This window comes from Castanea sativa, chromosome 7 (genome assembly GCF_040712315.1).
Source record: "Castanea sativa cultivar Marrone di Chiusa Pesio chromosome 7, ASM4071231v1".
NCBI lineage: Eukaryota > Viridiplantae > Streptophyta > Magnoliopsida > Fagales > Fagaceae > Castanea > Castanea sativa.
Genome location: NC_134019.1, coordinates 3127092 through 3151676, shown reverse-complemented (window position 1 = coordinate 3151676; position 24585 = coordinate 3127092). Strand labels below are relative to the sequence as shown.

The 24585-nt window shown below is 34.4% G+C and overlaps 1 protein-coding gene across 3 annotated transcripts; it reads right to left on the bottom strand.

Moving 5' to 3' along the window:
* Positions 1–56: 56 nt before the first annotated feature.
* LOC142642789 (1-phosphatidylinositol-3-phosphate 5-kinase FAB1B) lies at positions 57–14148 on the bottom strand. Of its 3 annotated transcripts, none has more exons than XM_075817214.1 (13): positions 13830–14148; positions 12532–13348; positions 10965–11705; positions 10135–10288; positions 9639–9983; positions 8304–9209; positions 7864–8195; positions 7016–7139; positions 6759–6929; positions 4746–5295; positions 3775–4679; positions 1287–1553; positions 57–788 (listed from the first exon to the last, which is right to left on the bottom strand). In XM_075817214.1, the coding sequence occupies exons 2-13, from the start codon at positions 13260–13262 to the stop codon at positions 465–467; spliced, it is 5550 nt and encodes a 1849-aa protein (XP_075673329.1). In that variant the 5' UTR covers positions 13263–13348; positions 13830–14148; the 3' UTR covers positions 57–464. The 3 variants fall into 3 exon arrangements, with proteins under 3 accessions (XP_075673329.1, XP_075673330.1, XP_075673328.1); XM_075817215.1 differs by having other exon boundaries at positions 3775–4496; positions 4980–5295; positions 13830–14146; XM_075817213.1 differs by having other exon boundaries at positions 3775–5295.
* Between the last annotated feature and the right edge of the window lie 10437 nt (positions 14149–24585).

The window sequence follows — 24585 nt, the reverse complement described above, 5'->3', positions numbered from 1 at the left end:
TACACAAAGGGCAATTTCAATCATAATTCAACATTCATGTGCCTGAGCTTAATCAGTTGATCCAGAAAATGGGAAGTGGAAAAACTTCATATAAGATGATAGAAAAAGTATAACATCAAAAATTCATATCATGGTGTACATGATAAAGGCCAATGTCCCTCTGCTAAAAATATAAACATAAATAAGACGCCAAGATACTGTACAATTACTCCAAAGAGGGATTATTTGGAGCTATACAACCATTGAAAATTTCACGGCATTAGAAGAGCCTTCTCCCTCTTCATATATAACAAAATTTAAGGATGCATTAATCTACAGGTTACAATGAGGCAGCCATACCAATAATACAAATAAGAAAGAATGAGGAAGGTGAAAATAGAAAAGAGAGAAAAAATTTTATCGACTTACATACAGAGAGAGAGAGAGAGAGAGAGAGAGAGAGAGAGAGAGAGAGAATCGCATTATCAATCAAAGTTCCCACCTTGCAAGTTTTCATCACAAAGGTCAGATTGAGACCCACTGGGAACGAGGATTGAAGAGGACCACTGATCTGGGACCATAACAAAGTAAGCAGTCATGGCTTTCCTGAAACGCTTCTTGTACTCCTGAGGTGAGATCACAGTTGGAGATGTGTTCTTAGATCCGCCAAGGATGCCCGAAGTCTTCACCCAAGTTTCTAGATGCTTGTCCCATGTATATTGCCTCATAAAATCAATGATCCCCAGAACTAGCTCATGCTTTTCCTCATCCACACCAACCAATAATGAGTAGTCCATTACATCAATCGACTGTGGCAACATATAATGATATATTAGAAAACACACAAACATAGATGTATGCGTGCACACAGAGTGAGAGAAGCATGCATTCCACTGAAGTATATCAAAAGCTCTATTAAGAGACTAAGCTATCTACCAGACTGAGCACACCCAAGGTTTCAAGGCAGGTCTCAGCTATAGAATAAAAATTAAAGGCAGTTAATCTAAGGAAGAAATCAGAGGTGCCCATCCTGTGACTAGGCAGTAGCAGCAGTATAATAGATCAAATATAAGAACACTTTAGATGGAGACTGAATGCCACAACTATTGTATGACAACCTTAAAGGATCTCTAAGAAAATAAAAACCAGTCAAATGATTGTTAACCCATCCCAACATCAAAATAACTGAAATAACAAGGTCCAGTATTAAAATACTTTAGGTCTTCTTAGGTTTAAAACAAAACCACAATTGGGAATCGTTTATTGTGTGTATGCCCATAATATCATGAAAGTCAAATCCAACTTACAGCAAGAAAGGAAGTATCATTCCAAACAGCTCTCTCTAGTAATCGTTTTGCCTTGTTTCCCACAAAAATTGGAGAGGTTGGCATTGCTTCAATCAAATTCTGATCCAGCAGAACTTTATTGCTCCCACTTGTGTCCGGATTATACCGTGAACGTGAAGATCCTTTAAGGTCATAAAGTCGGGTGACATTACGCCTATATAGAAGATTCTCCATTACCAAAACATCTAACTTCGATTCTTTCCCTCCTTTGAGATGCTTTAATGAAATCTTCAAGACATTGCCAACAAAAGAAAAACCAAATAGCAAATTAATCAACAAAGTTGTATGAAAAGAATAAGCATGTGATGAATTAATCTACGAAATAACATTCTATGGATGGATAACAGCTTCAGAAAAATTTTAACAGTGGACAATTTTAGGAGGCGAAGAAAAATTGTTTTGGATTGGTTTTTGCAGTGTAAGAATATCAGCTAGACAATAGATCATCATCCATTATATTATGCCATGGAGATGAAGTATTTGTAGCAGGTTCTATCTTTTATTTGGGGTGCATTTGGCAATGCCTAGGACATGCTAGAAAGGGAGATTCAGTCATCATGACAGTAGTAAGATTTAGAATTCTGTGTCACCTTACCTCATGTGAACACTCTAGAGAGAAAAATAATCACACTTTCAATGGAGTAGGATCCTCTCCATTTGTTTGAAATGAAGAGGGTACGTTTTATTATCAAGATCTAGATTTTCACAAATTTAAAGATGCATATTATTATCTTATTTTAAATAATGTGGCACTGCATATGCTTTTAGATTCATTAAAAACAAATAAATGAAAATTTTGTTCACAATTAAATGTCTCTCTGAAAGTGTAACTCAGATAGTTGGATTGATTTTTATTTAGTTGTACAGAATAATATTAGTTATGCAAAACAACTATGCAGGTGTGGTGGTTATGCAGTTATGAGTTTGTAGTACAGGTAGTTAAACATTCTGTTCAGTCAATTTGGCACCTGATAGACTAGTAAAGTCCTCTATAAATACAAGGGTTGTGCTCAGATTGTATGTACATTTTTTAAACTCTAAATAAACTTGTTCTTGTACATTTCTCAATTCAGTGTTTCTTCTTCTATTTGATCCTTCATCACTCTCTCCATCTCAAGGCAAATAGAGAGGGATCCTAATACACTTTCAATGGTGTTGAGCAGTTAGCTTCTATGTTCTAATGATCACTATTGATTGGAGCTATCCTCCATTGTCATTCATTTTTTGAATTTTAAATAGTAACTTCAGTAAGATACGGTGTACTCCTATGTACTGTTTTAACCTTTTTTGGGCTCTATAAGTTCCTTTTTCCACTATTTTAATAAGTTCTTATTATCTTTTTTTTTTTTAAAAGGTATTGGGTTTGATTCAAAGGGTTGTAAATGAGCTTAAAACTATAGACTCAAGCTTGGCCTATTTGTAAACAAACGAACTTGAATGAGCCTTTTATCAAGCCTAATTTAGGCTGTTCAACAACTTAGTTCATTTATAACCCTCCATCTGAAACTCTAACATAGTAAAGATGATATTGTAATTTTTTTTTAAATAAAAAATGCAAGAATTTAGACAATAAAGTTCTAATTTAGCCTTAAATCAACAGGTCAGATATCCATCCATTATTTTAACAATGTGATTTTTTTTTTTTTTTTTGCTTGAGTAACAGTATAGTATGCATGGTACCTAAGAAGCACCAACATGAACATTGCAATACATCAATTATTGAAAATTGAAGATGCGATATGGCAGGAACACTTTACCCTTAATCAACAGGTCAGATATACATCCAATATTTTAATAAAGTGATTTCTTTTTTTCATTTTTCTTGAATAACAATATAGTATGCTTGGTGCAACCAACATGAACATGGCAATAAATCAATTATTGAAAAATTAAGATACGAAATGGCAAGAACAATTTAATTAATTAATATATAAATAAATACTTTTTAAGTAAACACTAATCATTATGCTAATTTGTAGTAGAAAAGATAAAAAGAAAATGCAAAAAATTATCAAAATAAGTTTAAATAATCTAATAAAGCTACTAGTTTCATGGAGAGAAAGTGAGCGAGAGAAAAAAAAAGAGTTAAATAAATATCCCACAGTATCTGAGAGGATCCATATTGTAAACGTGTCTGGTACAAATATGGCTACTAGTTTCAAGAATCCATGGTTCATAGCATGGTACACATGGACTTGAAATTAAATCACAAAATACATGGTTTTATAGGTCTAGAGTGCGCTTATAGGTAAATTGTGATATAGCTATATCACTATCTATATTTCTTAAGAAGAATATTCAAGCAGTTAATGTAGAAAGAAATTCATCACTTAGTGTTGGCATTGAAAGATTTGGGTAATCTATGTCATTTATCAGATCATTCTGAAACCCAATTGCATTTAAAACTAGTTTTAAGCTTTTTCATTATGGCCAAATTTAGACACCATACCTGATAAATGCCCAAGATCTTTGCCAGACAAGTTGGGCTTCTTGTACTGATTGATTCAGACAAATACTTAAAGTAAGCTGGTGCAAACTTGATGAAGGACTCCAGCTCTGTCTTCGTGACCTGCTTGATGATAAATCGATCATCCAAGGTTTTTGCAAAGAAAACATTGCTTTTGCCACCCTGGGCCCCCCATTTCTTACAACGACTAATAGATCGTACGAAATCTAACTCGGAAGGGCAACAAATCCTCCTCAAAGCCTCAAATCGCTTTGCATAGTAGCAAGTTACTGTGTACTTCACCTTCCCAAGAGGGCCATCATCTGTAAAAGAAACTCTGACATGCAAATCCTTGGTGTACAAGAGTGGGTCCACAGCCTGGGAACTCCGGGACCCAGATAAGTTGCTCTCATCAATGGAGGCAAGACTTCTGTAGGAATCAAGAATTGCCTCATCAAAAGAGTTCAGTGAGAGTAGATTCACTGAATCAAAAAGAGGCAACGAGGCTGAAGTATCTAAAACATTCTTTGCTCTGTCTGGCTCAGAAATCTGGCAAAGATAATCCGAGGAGACAAGTGCATACGCTACAACACTAGTGGGTTCATCATCATATACATGCACAACAATGTCATTAACACCAGCAGGCAAAAGCAGTCTGGCACCATTTTGTCGAACCAACTCCCGAAATGATGAAACATAAACAGGATTGTACTCACCAATACCAAGCTTTTGAGCATTCAATGAAATATTTTTGCTAAATGAACCATAGAAGTTCAGAAAATGCATCCCCACCCAGCTTGTGGAGCCTTCCATATTGTCAGCTGGCTTACGAGGCAACATAGAACTAAGAGTGGAAGCCACCTCAACCCCAGCTTGGTCAACAGCAAAACTTTCCACCAGCGATTTTGCTGCAACAGAATTTACCACAGTCAAATCAGGAAGAGAACAGCCATTATCTTTTAGTGTTACACTACCTGGGTGACTTTCACCAGTCCATGCCGCATCAAGGGTATCAGATAAATTTTCCAAAATAGGATACTCTCCTTCTGAGTGGGCCCTTCGAAAATTTCCTCCACTTTTCAGAGGGTCAGAATCATCACTGATATTCTTACTAGAAGAAAGCTCAACACCCTTCCTATGATTTATATCCAAATCCATATCACTTCCTTTATGAACGTCACTAGGATTTTTAATGTGTCCAGCATTTCCTCCTTGGTTAAGGTTTACATAAGGCTTTGTCTCCAAAAGAGAGTCACAACTACTATAGCCTTTACCTGCCTTCATGGCTGCATTCATCGCGACAAGCTTCTCCACAGAACTAACAGATTTCTCCACAAGTTTCGGAATGGAACTGCTCAAACCTTCGTGGAGATTGTTGTTACTTAATCTGGCTTCATGTATCAGACGTTGGTCCCAGACATAAGAATGGAAAAGCATCTGCCTCCGCAATTTATTGATCTCAAGAATATCATAAGTCAGTTGACCAAATTTTACCTTCTTGCAGATCACTTTTTGTACTGCTTCCTAAAAAATGTCATAAATTACTCAGAAATAAGATGGTGTACCCAACCGACCTCCTTTTCCACAAAAGAAAATTAAAAGTAATGCCAAGTGATTTTATGCAGCAAGGACAACAGAAGTATGATTTAACTTTTAAGCAATAAAGGTATAGATAATGGATTATATATATTGCATGATAAAATGCATAACTTCATCTACAAGTTCAATCAGTGAGTGAATGGCCTGATTTTATGCATAGGCCAAGGTATATATACAGCATATAGAACAAAGAAACCTCTCCATAAACAAATATGTTTTGAAATGGTTAGAATAATGGGTAAATGATTAAAGTTACCATTTCTTAACAACCTATGAATATGAATAATGGTTCAAATGAATAAATTCATCACTTCCTATTAACTTAAGTTTTTGAGACAATTCGTAATTTATCATAGTATTAGAGCATGTAGCATTGAGTTTGAACCGTGTCTCCACTCTACCTCCCACTTAAAACCTCACGTGTTGAGCCTCACTTATTAATGGAAAGCATGGACCCACACGTGAGGGCAAGTGTTATAACATAGAATAATGGTTAAATAATTAAACTTGACCTTTCTAACAATTTAAGCTTTTGGGACAAATGATAATTTATCAAGAATAAAATAAATTAAACCTTGGGGAGCATGAACTGCAACAAGATACCTGATACAGGCTAAAAGAAGAAGCAAGCTTATATATATTCAAAATATTCCAAAACATAGTTTTATTTAAAGATATGGGCCAAATCAGCACCTTTCAATGGCTAAATAGCTAATAATTAGTCTCATTTTGTTAGTTAGATAGGTTAGATAGTTGCTGGTTTAACTTTAATTAAGTTTCTTTAACTTTGGTTAAAGTAGGTGTAATGTAATCCAGTAATTTCCAGATTTACTAGAATTGGCTGTGCCAGAGGCCCATTAGTCTTCTTTTAAGTATTGAAGTCTCTTTTTATACATATTTTGTTTTAGTAGCTTCCTACTTGGTTTAGAAGTTCTTTTTATTTATTTTTTTTAAATTACAAAATCCTAGTCGCTGTAGGAAATGAATTGTACCCAATGCATAAGGCTCCAGATTCTGGTGGGGTTCTGAAAGTAGTGGTTGGTAGGGAGCCTTACCCCAATTTTGGAGAGGCTAATTCCCGCACTCCAACCCGCAACACATCACTTGAGCAGTGAGAATTTTCCATATAAATGCTTTTTATTGAAGCTATCAAAATTTAGATATTGAACTTAGTGAAATTCCAGAAGCTTTGTTAAAACTGAAGGTTTGATTGCCTTCTTCCTACACATTATTGATTAGGAAACCTAAGTGAGATTACCTAAGCTGTTTCTTTTCTTCCTTTATTTTTTCTTCTTCTTTCAAATCACTGTTTCAATACCAAGTAGCCATCAATACCTAACATCCCTAAATCGTTATAAATCCAAACCCATCCAAGAAGCCTTCATTACCTCAAATTCTTGTTTCTCCTTATGTAGCAACCCTTCCAGTTCTGCAATATGATGCCTTGAGTCAGGTGCTTTCACACCAGGATCTTGTGAATCTGCCCTTGATATATTCTCTGAAATCTTACGAAGAGCCTTGTACACTTCAGTAAATAGGCCTTCAGCCATTTTACACAGCTATGACACAAGACAAATAATCTCGTAAGCATTAAAAAAATCCAAATCACTTGCTGTATTTGAAACAGGAATTGTAATCACTGCACCTCATTTACTTCTGCTTTTATCCACTCCTGATTATCATAGAAAAATTCAAGTTTTTGTGGTGGAAGATATACAGAATGGACATCAATTGAAGCATAGCGGAAGCAAGCAACCATTCTCCCAAAACTGCACATGTAAAAGCAAAAAAATTTCACATTATTTTTTTTTGGCTAAGTAAAATCCTTCAGTGAAATAAGATGAAAAAATACAATGAACCAAATCACACAGGCGTTGTGCTATGGAACCAGCAAAGTAAGGAACATCAACAATACAAAACATCAGCATACAAGGGGCACATGCAACTTGTCATCTGCAAATCATTTCAACCTAAGATTCCCCAGAACAAGTACTCCAGAGCAACAACAGAATCATGCAACCAAGCACCATGCAACGTATAATGAAAACAACGCCATGTCAAACCACAGAACTTACATCTAGGAAAAAAGGCCAACATCAAAAACAGAGGTGCACACACTCTTCCAGTCAAACATCAACTGAGCAGTTAATCTCTTGGTTCAAACAAAACAGCTGACACAATATTCAAGCATATTGATTTACTTGATTTCAGTTCACTACTTCAGTCATAGTAGATATACGAGCACAGATGCAAGTCAACATGTGTGCTTCTCAAAATTGTAAATTTCAGTAATTAAGAAATTTTATACTCATGTCCAATTTGCATAAACAGGTACCACTATATGCATATTACAGTCAACGATTCATTTCTTGATAAGTGAGAAATGAGCAGAACAAAAGGACTCAAATTAATTGGTGCATACTAAACAGTTCTGTCTCACATATTCTACTTCATATATACCACAATAATGTAATTTTAGTGGAAAAGGCATACCCATAGAACCGGAGACAATCTCTGTGTAGAGAATGTCCACAGCTTGCGACCCTACTTGCAGCTGCATGATTTGAGAAGCTCAGTTCCAAAAATTTACCAAAAGATAATCCCCAGGCAGCATCAGACATTACAACTCTCTCAGTGGCTGGAGGGAAGCCATTGGTCCGGGGACATTTAAGGCACCTGTGCCACATCCAGATTTTACCCTCTCGCTCCCCTGGTAAGAGAAACTCTGGAAGTTTCTTAACGGATATTGTAAGGCTCCCTTGCTGATGGGTATAACAATAAACATGTGCTTCTGATGGCATGTCACACGAACGACAGCGGTAACTCTGATAAAGAAGAGTGAACCCAATTTCAACTTGCAGTCTTTGGATTTTCAAGAGAGGAAACATCTTTTATGTCAAAAGAATCAGAATAATTAACAGACTAAATAATACCTGATCAAACAAATGATCTCGTAAAAACCGCCCCAAAGGCTTATCAAAGCTTCCATAATATTTGATTCGAAGGAGATGGGCTCGTTCGCACACAGTTCCTTTCCACACACAACGTGATGATAAGGACACCAAAATGCTTTGATGGTCAGAAGGTGAGGGTGGAAACTCTTCCTTTGAAGCTCCCATCCCCTCATTCTGATTATTAGTATCTCCTTTTAAGGATCCCAAATCTTGAGAACCTATGTTATTTACAGCCAAAGCATTGCCATGAGTATGACTAGTGGCAACACCTTGTTGTAATGCCCCTGAGGCACCAATAGAATCAGAAACCAGATTATCACCTATAATAGCTTTCCTTGTGTCAACTGTTTGACCCTGAAAAGACTCCTTAGGACCTGTTCTATTCTTCTCCTCCGAGGCATAATTTAAGGATAGCTCACTATAGAAAGAAGCTGAACTACCTTGCTCTGAAGAAGAAAGGGAAGTCAAGGAAGAAGAAGATTCTACAGAGCAAACGGCAGTTTCAGCATCAATAGAATGGGAGAAAAGAACTTTAGACAACCCAGTTGGACTGGCCCCTTCCAATTTGCAAATAGGGTCACTATTGGTAGATGGGGCTCCACCTGAATATGATTTCTGTAGTTTAATGAACGCTTTTGGATCCAGAGGCTTTACAGTGGGCGGAACAGTAAAACCAGGAATTGTGGAAATGGACCTCTCAATACTTGATAGTTTATCAGGTAATGCAACAGTTATTGGAGACTTCAGAGGGAGTTCTGGAAGTGAAGCACCTTCATCAGCCAGAAAAGATGTCTCCAAAGCTAGGTGATAAGCTGCAAAAACTCCGTACTGGACCACATGTTTCACCTTCTTCAACTCATCCTCATTGGCACCCTTGAGCAAAATCTAAAAATAATAATAAAAAAAGATTATAAATAAAATTAAAAAGCAAAGAAAAAGATCTACCAAAATCTTTTCACAACAATTTCTCTAGAATCAGCAGAAACAAAAATTAGGTTATGATGGGGTAACTAAGGTACTCCACTGGCTGATTGCAATGTCCCATTGGTCCAAGCTAGGTACAAATCAAACTAACAACCCTGTTCTATATGCCCTCACTAACCAACTTGCAACTCCAGTACACTAGTTTTCTAAGTTCAGTGATATGTTATGTTTGATGAAACTAGAAAACTGTCAGTCCAGACACCACGCACATGGCCTCAAAAAACAAGACACCATTAAGCCAATGACACAGACTTGTAAACCATATTGAAACAGAATAAACTTAATAATATATTTTGTGTGTGAACATGTTTTTTGTGTTCAAGGACTTACAGTACAACCGAAAGGCTTTGGACAACCCTCGAAAAACATCAGTGTCTTTGTCAATTTCTTCCCACCACGACCAGCACTGCCATCCACTTCAAGGAATTTCTCCACATGAAATGAGCCACAATACCCCAGTTTTGGCGTAGCAAAGTGATCAATTGAAGGGACTATTTTTGCACCAGTGCAGCGTGCGATACGCTCTAAAAGCGGCCTCTTAATATTCAGAACAAGTGATATGTCTTTTGCAAGAAGGTACTCTTGCGCATATCTAGAAACTGACTTCTCAACCAAAAGGATATTAGGGTGATGAGCATCAATCTTTGCAACTGCCATCTTCAAATGGTCCATTTCCTGAAAGAGAACAAAGAACACCAAAACAAGAAACATCCCACTTTTCTTAGTGAATGACAGAAAGTGAGTAATTAGAGTATCTTGTGAACTTGATCCCTCTTTAAAAATTCATGCACCCAAGGCTATGATGAGGAAAGGTAAATATTTAAACCTGCTGCAACAAAGTATCAAAACTCGACAAGTGGTTGGTAACACGCTGATACTCCAAAGCTCCTCCAAGTATCAGTAGACGCGGTTTTTCTATATTTGTTTTCATTCGCCGATGAGCTACGTTTTTCTTACAAACAATTCCTTTGACCACCACACTAGGTAAAAAGAAGAAAAGGATTAAAGATCATCCATAAAGATAACATTGGTAGGTAGCAACAAGAAGATAAATTTCATGAACCTCCCAATTATAGTTGCTGTTGGTAACTTCCTACTCACCATTAGATATAATTCAGGGCCATGCTTTATTAGAAGACATTCCATCTTATTCTTACCACCAATGATATGAAAAACAAATTGCATCTTCTCATCTTCTCCAGTGTACTTCCCCAGATAACAGGAAAAGAAAATGTGAACAATCAAGACTTGATCATTCCACCAGAAGCATGAGGCAAATCACACATTATGCAAGACAAACAATATAAAAGGGGACAGATTATCCTATCAAGCATTAGACGCATCTATTCTGCATACAGTTCCCTAAGTCAAAACTGAGAATTTGAAACATCCATTAAACACAAGTTAGCTTCCATCTTGGCCATATAAATGGTTCAGCATCAGGATTATGACTAAAATCGATGTAATCTTCTAAAAAAAATAAATAGAATCACTTATAAGTTCCCAAATATTTCAAAACATAAAGACAAGACTGTCAGTTGCAACAAGCGCAAGATTATTATTTGGACATGGCCTCCCAAAAGAAGCAAGCCAAAAGAATGTTAAGTTGGTTGCATTGATAAAAGTAGAATTATAAATCCTTGGTCTAATAATTACCTCTCACTGTGACACCCAGAAGCTATGCATTTAACCTTCACATATCCACCAGGATCCATTCCTTCACCCTTGCTTGTATCAGGCTTAAGAAGTGTGGCAGCTTCCCAGGACAAAGATGTAATTATCTCCAACCAACTCTCCTTGTCATGCTCATCACCCACAGGTAGGTTTTCAACCTGCAAAAGCTGAGATACCAAAGCTCTAAAATGCCCTTCCACCACATTTTTCATGGCTTTCCTGTGCTCCTCACATGACTTGTCCCTACTACGAGACTCCCCACTACCAAAGCCATTTGAAGAATGTAAATATCCCCACTCTCCTGCAGGACTATGATCATCACCATCATCATCAAGTAGAACAGGCTCTCTTTCATCCTCTTTATCCTCTGGCTCTGGAGGGAGCCAAAGTAGCCCATTATTCTCAAAATCCACAGGTTCAGCATCCAGACTCTCCATGTCATATGCAGAAGCTTCACAGCCATCACAGTTATCATGTTCATGTACTTCTTCCCTGAGTTTGTTAATTCCATCCTCACCCTTTGTGTCAAAATTCTCAGGTAACAGTAAGGAACTCAAATTTTTCAAGTCGTTGCTATCTCTGTTGGGGTGTGCATTATGAGGACCATAGACATTGTCAATCTCATCTATGTTAACTGCATCATAATAGTCAGAATCCCGAGAGATATGTCTTGTTTCGGAATCTAAAGGACAAACACCATAGTCATCATCCTCATCATCACTCCTAGTGGAGAAGGATAAGCAAAAATTAACATAACATTTTAAGAACAGAAAAGCTTAAAGGAAGCATTATAAATGACATTTAATGATCACAGTTATATACAATTATCCTAGGACCATTATCACAAGTGCAACATCAGAAGAAGGTGGCTTGATGCTGATGTGGATAATAAAATGTTCAAGGAAAAACAAGATTAAATACCAAAAGATTCAATATTTGTGGTATAGTTTTGATGTGGGACTTTCTTGGCACCTTTTGTAAGTTACTTTAGTTACCATTGAGTCTATGTATTATGTTTACAAGGTTAGAAAGCTGTTAGTTCAGTTTTAATTAAGTTAACAAGAATAGGGGCATTTTGGTAATATCTAAATTTTGTATTTAGAGTCCTTTTCCTATTTGGTTTAGAAATTCTGAAGTATTTTTTCACTTTTATTAATAATCCTAATCTTTCTAGGAGTTTAAGTCCTTCTATGGAAGAATTTAGCAATAGCCTATATAAAGGCTTTGTTATAGTCAATAACATTGATAGTGAGATTGATTTTATAGGTTAAAGTTCCAGCAGCTTCTTTTAAGCTTTGAGGATGTGAATGCCTTCTCCTACCTAGGTGTGATTTCCTAGTGATTTATCTTTATTTCATGTTCTTTTCATTGGTTCAATACCAAACAGGCATCAACACATTCAAGATCTCATCAAGAATCTAATTTAGTGTTGAGTTCCTAAAGATCCTATATCAGAATTGGTATCAGAGCCCATTCAGACTTCTGTCCTGCGTTAGATACACTAGTTAAGAGTACTAACTCATGCAAAGTAAGGCAAGAAAAGAGATACCTGTCGAAGCAATAGCCAAATTGCTTAGGAGATGGAGGCACTATGGCAGAGGCAAAGCTGGCACCTGTGCTCCTCTCGGATGTAAGACTGTGTTGCTCAACCATAACTGAGTCCATACGGGCAGACTGAGGAGGGCTATGAGCAGAAGAAGTATATGGCACGCGTTGATAAGGTCCAGCGGGGTAAGGAGTGGAACCAACAGTGCTGCAGCTACTTTGATAAGTGCAACTGGACTTGCTGCTGGCCACACTGGTTGCAGACGCTGATCGACTGATAGCAGGGCTGGGTGGTGCATGGGATTGGGTGCCATTATCATTATCAACTCGTGCTACTGTTGTCCCCTGCGCAGACCATTGCTTGAAGCAATAATTACACACCCTGATCCTCTCCCAATCTTCCTGAGCGCTATGCCTAGGGCAGTCAGATGGGGCAGGAACTGAATTTGTTGTACACTTAGCACAGAAAACCCGACCACAAAGTCGACAATGATGCCTGCGGTTAAAAATGGTGAACTGGGAGTCACACTCATAGCATACCCTACAGCTGTGATCAGGCATCCAGAAGTCCCTCGACCTCGACACATTGCCTGACTGTGACTGGGACGCATTGCCTTCATTGCTTGGCTGTGCCTGGGACCAGCGAATGCCAGGGATCCAGGACTTGACAAAGTTTACTAACTCAAACAATTTGTTAATGCTGCTGCTGCTGCTGTTGTTGTCGGGGGTGTCCATGGACAAAGGTGGATCACACCCAACTCAACCCCAATCATTGTGAAATACTCCTACCACCATATTGATGAGACCACGACCGTCCAGTCCTATTCATGGTGAATAATCACATCAACTTTCACAATCAAATCCAATACAAAACACATTCTCAAAAAAAAAAAAATAATCCAATACAAAACAAAAACAATAAAATTCAAGAAATTAAAAAATACCCAACAACCAAAAAAAAGTCATAAACTGAATACATAATGAACCAAACAAGTTTCAATCAACTTTTTTTTTTAAATTAAAAAAACAAATAGTTGCATTTCAATGTTAACAAGTTTCAATAAACTGTTTTTTTAATTTAAAAAAAAAAAAAACAAATAGTTGCATTTCAATGTTAACAAGTTTCAATAAACTGTTTTTTTAATTTTTTTTAAAAAAAAACAAATAGTTGCATTTCAATGTTGGAATTGGAGTAGTAGTCCTAAATTTAATTGTTCCTTAACATTACATAAGATTATAAGATAGAATAGAACAGAAACGATTGCATAGTACTAAATACTAAAAACTAGCCAAAAAGATTACCTGGGACAGTTTTTGCTGTGGTTGGCCATAAGACCTAAGACTCAATCCGACACACAACTCTCTTAAATTGAAAAGCCGTACCCGTACAGCTCAACGTGGCAGTGGCAGTGGCAGTTGCAGTTTCAGTTTCAGTTTCAGTTCCCAGAAATTCTCAAAGAACTTTTGTCTGTTACTGTCAATATTGTCTCAAAACGATTCAACAATAACACACATAAAACCAAAAACCCATCTCAATAAGGCAATGGAATTCAGGATTCCACACGATAAAAATCACTGTCACAATCAAAAATATATTCCCTACACACCCAATACGATGTTGCCGTTTTTTTTTTTTTTTTAATGCTAACCGCACAAGTTTTTTTCCTTTTTTTTTTTGTTTTTGTTTTTTTCTGGTTAAGATAATATATATTATTATGACATTAATTACAGATGTTGCAGCATGCTTGTAGAAATCCCTACCTTCTTTTCTACATTATTTACTTTCTCTCTCTTCAGTTCTCACCGTCAAGTGTCAACTACCTTTCTTTTCTTTTCTCTTTCTCTCTTTTTTTTTTTTTTAATTTATAATATTATTTGAAGTTTGACACTCTTTTTTTATTTTTGCTAAAATTTAAGGTAATGACAACTATTAGCTACGATTTCTAAAAAAAAATATCTATAAGTTCTAATCTACTCCGAAATTTCACTTAACGCGGTTTGAAAATATCATATTAACGGTTATCTTTAGGGCAATTGTTAATAAATTGTTTTAGAACATTTTTAATATTTCGATAAAATATTTTTAAAAATAGTTTCTAAATCAATACCCAAAAACATTAGTTAATTTTTACCTTAATTTATTATTCAAAATGTCTTTTATTTCCAAAGGGACAAAATTAATGTTTTCAGATTTTTTTTATTTTTTTTATGAAAGTTTTTTATTGTATAACATAATAATGGTGATCTCTAATTCGGGGAGACTTCTATCCAATAACCAGTTTCACTGGACACACTAAAATAAGGACACATGTTTAAAACTGAACACGTATTTGTATCTTAATGTGTCCAGTGGAATTGACCATTTGACACAAACTCAAATCTTCTAATTTCTATCCCTTCTTTTTTGTGTCGCTTGTGTTTGGTATAAGTTTGTTATTACCTTCTTTATCTAAAATCTTCTTTTCTGTTTTGGTCGGGTAGAGAAACGCTCTACACTCAACGTGTAATAATAAACTTTTGTTTCATTAGGAGTTTACTAGAATACTTTAGAAGCTACAACAAATTTTATCAAAAAATATATACAAGCTACGACAAAATTCATATGATAGATTCTTCTCTAAAATGTATTAGGTAGATTTGATTTGGAACAAATTTTATCAAAAAATATATACAAGCTAAGACAAAATTCATATGATAGATTCTTCTCTAAAATGTATTAGGTAGATTTGATTTGGAATGTTTCTTTCCTATTATATTCCAGTTTCGTACTCACTTGACTTGAGTCCTTGACCAACATCATCATTCATGGTATAATGAGTTTTGAGGTTTTTTAAAAAAAACTAGTTAGGATGGCACTTACAAGGCACATCCTACTTCTTAAGTGAGAAAATTAAGATAAAATTTCTACTTAAAGAAGTATAACTCTATATATAAATAATGTATGTCATACAAAATTAATCTCATTCATATAAGAATTTTTATCACACATAAAGTTATGGTACCTACTTAACATATGAACATCTATTTTACTATAATAGTTTCTTAATACTAATTTACTAGAGCCAATATTTACTCGCTAAAAAATTCTAAGAATGTTAACGAATATTATCATCTTCCAACAATAAGCAACTGATTTTTGATAAGATATGTCACAATATTTAAATTTTCGTAATAAATGATGTCATATGCTACAATTGAAGCTCTTCATCAAATGCCTTCAACCATACACAGTGAAAATTTTGGTCATTCATACTTTCTTCTTTATCATTCTACATGGGTCTAGATGCAATATTTAGTTTACTTAGTTTTTAATGAACACCAATTTTAGGTAAGAAAAGAAATTTTTTAAAAAACAAAAAACAAAAGGCATGTATCATTGAATTTTTCGTTAAATAAATTATAAGTTTCAAATATTTAAACCTAGAAAATCAATGTTCTCTAGGAAATAAGTAAAACACCTTATATTATCATTCCAACTTTCTAAGCATTACCATCATCTAAAACTCAAAGTACATGAAGAAATTTTTTAGGATGTTACAATTTAGTGGAGGTAATTTAGACATTTCACTTTGAAATATTTTAAAAATCATAAGCTTTTATTAGGGTTTAACTAGAAGAATAACAATATAACATATTTGTTATTTTCCATAATATTAAGTGAAAAATTGCTTGGTTTTTATTCTAAGTTTTGGATTTTGTGTGTGTAAAACTATGTGTTTTTACTTAAAAGGGTGCATAAAGATAAAAATACAATAAAAAAAAATATACAAAAAGTCAATCTAAGAAAACTATATGTGAAACAGTAAATTTTGGCTCAACAGAATGATACAACATTTTCATAATACCTTTATAATTTTGTTATATTTTATTTTGACTTGTAAAGAATTGACACTTCAGCGGTTGTAAATATATTATGATGATAAGAAGATGTCTTAACATTTTCATAAGAGAAATGTTATGTTTACAACATTTTCACAACAAATCATAAATAATAGGTTGTTACGAGTTGTTATTGGTGGGCAAAAAAGAAATTTCATTGGTAAGTTTAAATTAGAACCAATAAAAATTTACCACCTATGATTTGTTATGAAAATATTGTGAATATAGCACTTCTTTTTTTAGAATACCTTTATTTTTAGTTGTGATTAGTTCTAGTATGATATTTTATTTTGACTTATAAGGAATTGACACCTTAAAAATTATGAAAATATTTTGACAATTTGTTGTGTTAACTAACCGCTCTATATATTAATAAAAATAAAAATAAATTAAAAAGAGATGACTGGGCAATATTACAGGAAAAAAAAAGGCTAGTGAACATTGCAATTGAACAAACCAAAAAATAAACTGTAGCTACTACTATAGCTTTACAATTCACACTTTTGTTATGAAAGTGTGTTGTGTAAAATGTTGCGGATGTAGGATTTCTTTTTTCACAATACCTTTATTTTTAATTATGATTGGTTCTAATATAATATTTTATTTTGAACTATAAGGAATTAACATCTCAATAATTATGAAAATATTGTAACAATTTGTTGTGTTAACTAACAACTATGCGTGGGTTCCAATTAACTCAACTGATAAAATCTTTGATGGTTTAATAAGAGATCTGGGGTCCAATCCTTGCCTACACAAAAAATCGATTAGTGTCTTAATTTGATGATAAAGAACTATTATTAGAAGTAGATGTCATAAATTGAAACTATTTTAAAAATTAAAAATAAAAATAAAAAAACTAACAGCTATGTATAAATAAATAAATAAATAAAAGGGGCCAGCGAAACAGTGCAGACATTGAACAAAGTCAACAAACCAAACTCTTGTAGCTGTTTTCTGTAGCTATAATACATGGGCTCTTTTTATATATAGATTTATTTGACCACGATACAAATAAATTTTTCTGTACCAAATTTTATTTTATTTTGTATTAAATCATATATATTTAGTTAGCTTATTTGCTTAAATGAAACAAAATATAAATTTAAACAAATAAGCTCACTTTGAACCAAAAAGTCTACTTATTGTGTTTGGGAACATTTTATTTATATAGTGTTTATCAGAGATATAATTTGTAACTTTTATGGTAAATGTATTAAAAAAAAAAAAGCTAAAATTTCAATTATTATTTGCAAAAAAACAGAGATAAGAAGTAAAAAGCAAAAATCAAATAAGCAAAAGCCGAACACACTAATCACTTTTTATTTCACTTGTGCAAAGGTGGATATTCATATTATCATTACATGGAAAACTTTTATTTCTTTCAAAAATGAGAACACCACCCAATTTTAATACATTTACTGAAAAATTTTATTTTGTTGTGAACTCTCCTTTTTACTCTCCCCTTACCACCCTCTTTCTATATGAAACTCCGTACTTCATCTTTTATGTTTTATTTCAATAGGGGTTCTTTTCTTTCCTTGGACGGTACCTTAGACACATGTTGCTATGAGTTTGTTTGACACTAGTTTCAGCTTTTAGTTTTTATCTTTTGAAGTATAGATTTTTAAAATCTCATTTTTTTCTACATTATTTTTTTCATTTTTTTAAAGTATAAGTATACTTTAGTACATTTTCAATAAAAAAATTTCAGCAAAAAGTTAAATAAGTTGTTGCCAAACAAACACTAAGAGTAAACACACTCAATAGTTTGGGCCATTTGTAAAATATTTTACGAGTAAAAAAAATTACATATCAAATATTTTCAGTAAAATATTTTTAGATGTTTGGTGTGACAAGCAAAATTGTTCAAGAAAACCATCAAAATCGGTAGCTCAACTTTCGGAGTCATTAGTGCCATAGGTCTGGTGAATTGAGTGTCAAAACCAGTGACTAGACTGTCGAAACTAGTAGCTGAAACAATGGCTTTGGCATGTCTTGATGACCGAACCATCAGCACCAATGGCCAAAATGGCGTCTTCAGCCACCAGGACAATGGCTTCAATTTTTGGACCCATGACAACGATTACCGAAACGATGTCTCTAGTAACCAAATCATCGACATCAATCGTCGTCGAACCCTACCAGTTGTCACTAGAGCCGCCCGGCGACTCCAACCACCAGACTTCTGGCACCAGTCACCGGAGTAGCGACTTTGGCCACCGAACAACTAGCATCGGCTGCTGGAGTGGCGACTCTGACCACCGAATTGGTTACCCAGCCACTAGATGGGATGAAGGAACCTACCGAGTGTTTTTGTAAAATATTTTACCAAATTTTTAAAGGTAAAACATTTTACAATTTTTTATAAAGGATTTTACAATCAACAAAAAATATTTCATAAGTTTGACCACATTTTACCTACAAACAAACACCTAAAAAATGGGAAAACATTTTCCAAAAAAAAAAAATATATATTTCAAAACAAGCCGTAAATAACAACAAATATCAAAATAATCTACTTGGGTTAGTCAATATAAAGGTATAGATTAGGCATCTCCATATTTCTCCATTGGTTGTTAGCGGCTTAGACCCCATATCGTGCATAATTGAGAACTATCAATAATGATGTTCAAATTTATGAGGTTTGCGGTGGTCACTCCACAAGTATAAATGCTTGTGGGGTGTGGGGAGGTAAGGACTGGGGTTCAACTCTCTAAGAGGGAGCTTCACACACATATACACTTAGATTAGGCTAGAGTAGAAATTCTATTTTGTATCAAAAAAAATCTATGAGGTTTAGGATTTGATCAAGGACAATCTTATTCCCATTATGAAGTACAACATTTTTATGGAGAATCTATGAATAAATGAGATTTAAAGGGAGAGGATAAGTTGAGCGACGCATGTTGTGGGCTAGAAAGCACGGGTGTAGCTCTAGGGCCACCACACCCGCGCTCGACTCACGACAACGCTCCTCTGATGTGCCGATTTGCCTTTTCTTTTTATTCGCGCTGATTTCGGCTGATTTGGTGCAAATTGTGGCCAATTCGGCACCGATTTTGCCCGAAATCAGTGGAAACTGGCCGAAATACATGTTAAAAAAAATAATATAAATAAACTTGTGGGTTTTATTCTAATTTATGAATATCATGTTTTAATTATTATCTGCTATTACTCTTAAATTAGTATATATTTACAATTATATGAAAAAGTATGCTTAGCAATATATAGAAAATATAAATAAAAATATTTTTAATAAATTTTTAATCGCCACACCCCACCCTACTTTTTCAAAAATTGCCGAGTCCCACACCCGCACTCGCACCTGAATCCGGAAACTCACCCGTGCTTCATAGGTTGTGGGTTTCTTTTTTGAGCGATGGCTGTTTTCCAACTCAAAGACTACTGGGTTTTACGGAAGATGGGATGCTGATAATTTTTGGAGGGACTGTCAAACTTCAAAGCCCAGTTCTATAAGTCCATTATATGATCTTGTGTTGTTCTAGTGGGTTAGTCAAGCTTCCTTTTATAGCTGAGATGAAGGATTGCCTCCTTGTAATGCCACACTCGCCTAAGATGAGACCCAAAGCCCTTGGTTGATGAGCTCTTGATTGGTCTTTATAAGTGCAGGCTTTATTATTGGAGTTGGTTATTAGAAAAGAGGAAGGGCTTTATTGTTTTGGCCATAAAATGGGAGATTCTCCTCTTGGTAGAATGGAAGACAGGATGGGGCAAAAATTTTCAAACAAGCTGGCTTTGATGGGGAGAAAAAAAAAAAGGTGGCTAGGAGCAATAAACAATGATGGGGGCAAACTCAGTGGGGGTGATTGGTTCAATGGGAAGAAAATGGTCTAAACATGTGTCGCAGACACCACATCAATTATCACATTACCTAAGAAAGTGTATTGTGTGTAGTATAACTTACAATATCTTCCCTTAAAAGTTACCATAACTTTTGAGTGGAATTTATGGTGTACCTTTGTGTTAAAACTTATTTTCTTTTCCCTTGTGTGTGTGTGTTTGTTTCTAAAAAAAAAAAACACATTTATGGGATTAGTTCAAAATTCCATTTTATTTTGAGTTCATTAGTATTATCAATTGAGTGTTTTATGGACATGATTTTTATAAAAAGGTTTCAGATGATTTATTTTAATTAGTGAAAATTGATTAATAAATTTCATATTGGAGATTTTTCAAATTGTTGGGTGCTGATTCCTAATAGCTTAGGTGTTGATACCTAAATTTCTTGCTTTAGTGGTAATTCCAGATAACCCCTAAGTGCTGATTTTGTAAGGTTCTTTTAAATTTTTGTTCTTTTAGCTTTCTTTGATATTGTCTTGCATCAACATGCATCTCGTGGCAAGCTTACCTGTACCCTTTTGGTGCGCATGCATTTCCCTGCAAACTCGTCACCTGAAAGGAGTGGCAAATTACTACATGCTCAGAATTTCCTCCACTTCCTTAAAAACCTTACCTCCTTGAATTCGAGTTGCGTCGGGTTGGGTGCCTTTGCAGCCTTGGGTTGCTGATTGGATCCTTCGAAAAGATGTGGGATGTGTTTATTAATGGCCTGTTTGGATGTTTAAAAAATGAGGGGGAGTAGAGTAGAGGGAATGGGAGTAATTCAATTACCTTGTTTGGGAGTTTTTTAAGAAAGGAGGGGGAGGGGTTTGGAGGGGTTTTAACTACCTCCAACCCCCTCATTTTTAATTCCCCCAAATTGGAGAGATTTGGAGGGAGAGTAGAACACATAAAATTATTGATAAAGTAAATTACCTAATTTACCCTTATTATATTTATAAAATTACAATGTTAAAAACAAGGGGAAGGGCTAATTACTCCCTTCCCCCTTACTAATTATAAAAACATCCAAACAAGGTGGAGGGTAATCATTTTCCTCTACTCTCCTCCCCACTACTCCCCTTCCCTCTACTCCCCTCTACTCTCCTCTCTCTCTAAACTCCCAAACAGGCCATAAGTTTATTGACTATGTTGCTAGCAGTTTTGTGAGATGACGTGTTCTGTTGATCAAAAAGTTTATTTACTCATGTTGCTTCAAACCTTGTGACTGTTGAAACCTTTCTGCAGAAGTCTTTGCCTTGTTTCATGCATTGGGGTTTTCTTCTCATGGGCCTTCTTTGATTTCGGGTTTGCTAATTTGACATGGTCCCAAAAAAAAAGGGGTCGGAACAATGTGAGGTTGCTCATTCATTAATCCATTAAATTAAATTCTGTATGATTTAGATTCAAATTAATATAAAAATAATATTTGAATATCTTATTTTTATAATTTAAGTGCATAAGTAAACTTTGTTTTTATTTTTTCAAACACTATTTTGTTGACTGGTATGGTGACTTTTAATCTCTCTCTTTTTATTAAGTTTTTTCAAGGTTTAATTTGGCATAAATTTTGTAGTTTTAGTGTAACCGGTAAGTAAATTGTTTTGTTCTTTGGTTATCATGAGTTATCATTAGATTTAATTTAGCATTTTTTTTTTAGAATACTAAAGCTGAGTTTGGGTTGCATGTCTACGTGCGTTGCGCGTTTATGTTTCATTTCTATGGATCCTGTGCACTGTTCACGAGACCCGCAAGTACTTTTTCATCAAAAACAACTTTAAAACTAGGTTTCACGGCACTATTCAATATTGACACATTTAAAAATTATTTTGCTATAATGTTTTCAATTTTCAACAATAAGCGATATCCAAACAGACCCTAAGTATTTTTTTTTTAACACACACATAGGAAGAGGTGTTTAGCATTAATTTAGTACATTGTTTCTTCCTCTTTTTTTGGTGCTTTGGTTATCATGAGTTCTAAATAAATAAAAGGTAACGCTTGATATTATATTTGTAATCCTAGAGATAATTTAGTCTTTAGAAATAATAAATCATTATGGGCTACTCATAGTGATAAAAATTCCAAGTATATTCATAGCTAGCCACTCAACGTAAATGGTAAGAATCGCATGTAAGGCCGGCCCTAGGCTTAGGCCGCTTAAGCAATCGCCTAGGGCCCCCTACTAGAGAAAGGCCCCCAAATTTTGGGGCAAAAATTGAAATATATATTAGATTTTTTTTGAGATATAGGAAAAAAATTTAGTTTTACATTTTTCTTATACTTTTAAGAAGTACAAAGAATTGAGTAATGCTAGAGATAATACAACTTTAAATACATAGAGCTTACAAATATGTGTCACTAATTACAAGAAATAATTTAGATAGGAAAATATTGTAAATACTATAAATTTTACTTTAAAACCTTTATACAAATTAATGTGACAATTAATATAATTTGTAGATGTCAACAACCTATTAAATATATTTTTAAATTACTTAGTGATACATCTTTATAAGCATCATGTTGTAAAATTTATAATATCCCTAACATCATTTATTTAAATACTTGTTTATTATCTTCTTGAAGTGTCATTAATTACATTCATTGCTACAATTTTTGTAAGTTTTTTTAGTAAAATTTGTTATAGTTTTAGCATTTCTTCAAAAAAAAATTACAAGATAAAAAGAAGGATAAAGTTTAGCTACAAAATTAGTTGCAACCTTAGGCTACAAACTTACTTAATATTTTTTTTATTGGATGTGAATTTTTGACAAATCCATCACTAGATTTCATCTTCTTCTTATTTCCTCCATGGTTGCAAAATTTCAAGAAAATTAAAAACCAATAGCTATGTCATCAATAAAATTTTTAAACTGCAAGTTTTTGTAATTTAAAATTATGCACAAAATATAAGCTTATAGATCATAGAGTAAATAATATCCAATTGACACAAAATTTGAGATGTGTATTAAGAGCGTAAAGAACATGCAATTCAACGGTTAGATTTTCAAAATATATTGTAATATTTGTATTTATTAAGTGAGTTTATAACTTTAAGTTACAACCAATTTTGTAGTTAAACTTTGCTCTAAAAATAATGCATTTTTGTTATATAAAAATTATGACATTGAAAACGAATTAAATATTATTTAATTAATAACAAAAGGCCTCATTTAAACATATTGTCTTAGGTCTCAAAGTTTGTTGGGCCGTCCTACCAGTTGTGTTCCAGTTCAAAGGTGTTCGAAAACCTTGTTGCTTATTTTCAAGGACTGTTTGTCCACGCTAGTCTGGTGAAACCCTTAATACAATTCAAACTATGATTAGTGAGGATATGAATAGGCAATTATCTACAGGTTTCATGGAATGGGAAGTTCAAGCTACAATTAAGCAAATGGTCCCTCTCAAAGCTCCAGGTTTGGATGATATGCCCCATCTTCTATCATAATTATTAGCAACTTGTAGACGATGATGTTACTAAATCTACTCTTAGTTTCCTTAATTCTGCTTCTATTCCTCATCATCTTAACCATGCTTATATCACTCTCATCCTGAAAGTCAAATGCTCGGAACTTGTCTTTGAATCTCGGTCTATTAGCCTATGTAATGTCCTATATAAAATATTTTCGAAGGTTTTGGCTAATTGACTTAAAAAGGTTCTACCTCTGACTATTATAGAGCATAAGAATGCTTTTACCAAGAGTAGTCTCATCTCAAATAACATTTTAGTTGCTTTTGAGACCCTCCCCAATTTGCAAAAATACAACTCAAGTAAAGATGGTTTTATGGCCATTAAACTCGACATGAGTAAGCCTTATAATAGGGTGGAATGGTCTTTATTGGAGACAATTACAAGGAAGATGAGGTTTATTAAAAGATAGATAAAACTCTTGATGGTTTGTATCATAACTGCCCCAATTTGCAAAAATACAACTCGGGTAAAGATGGTTTTATGGCCATTAAACTCAACATGAGTAAACCTTATGAGAGGGTCGAATGGTCTTTATTGGAGACAATTATGAAAAAGATGAGGTTTATTTAAAGATGGATAAAACTTTTGATGGTTTGTATCATAATGCCTCCAGGGGCATTCATTAAGGAGATCCTTTATTTCCCTTCCTGTTCTTGTTATGTACTGAAGGCCTTCATGGTCTCATCTCTTAAGCTGCTAGACTGGGTGCAATTCAAGGCTTCTCTTTGTGCAAAAATAGTCCTAGACTAACTCACCTACTTTTTGTAGACGGTAGCCTTTTATTTTGCAAGGCCACTTTACAAGAATGTCAAAAAGTCTTGGACATTTGGGAGATCTATAGTAAATGTTCAGGTCAAAAAA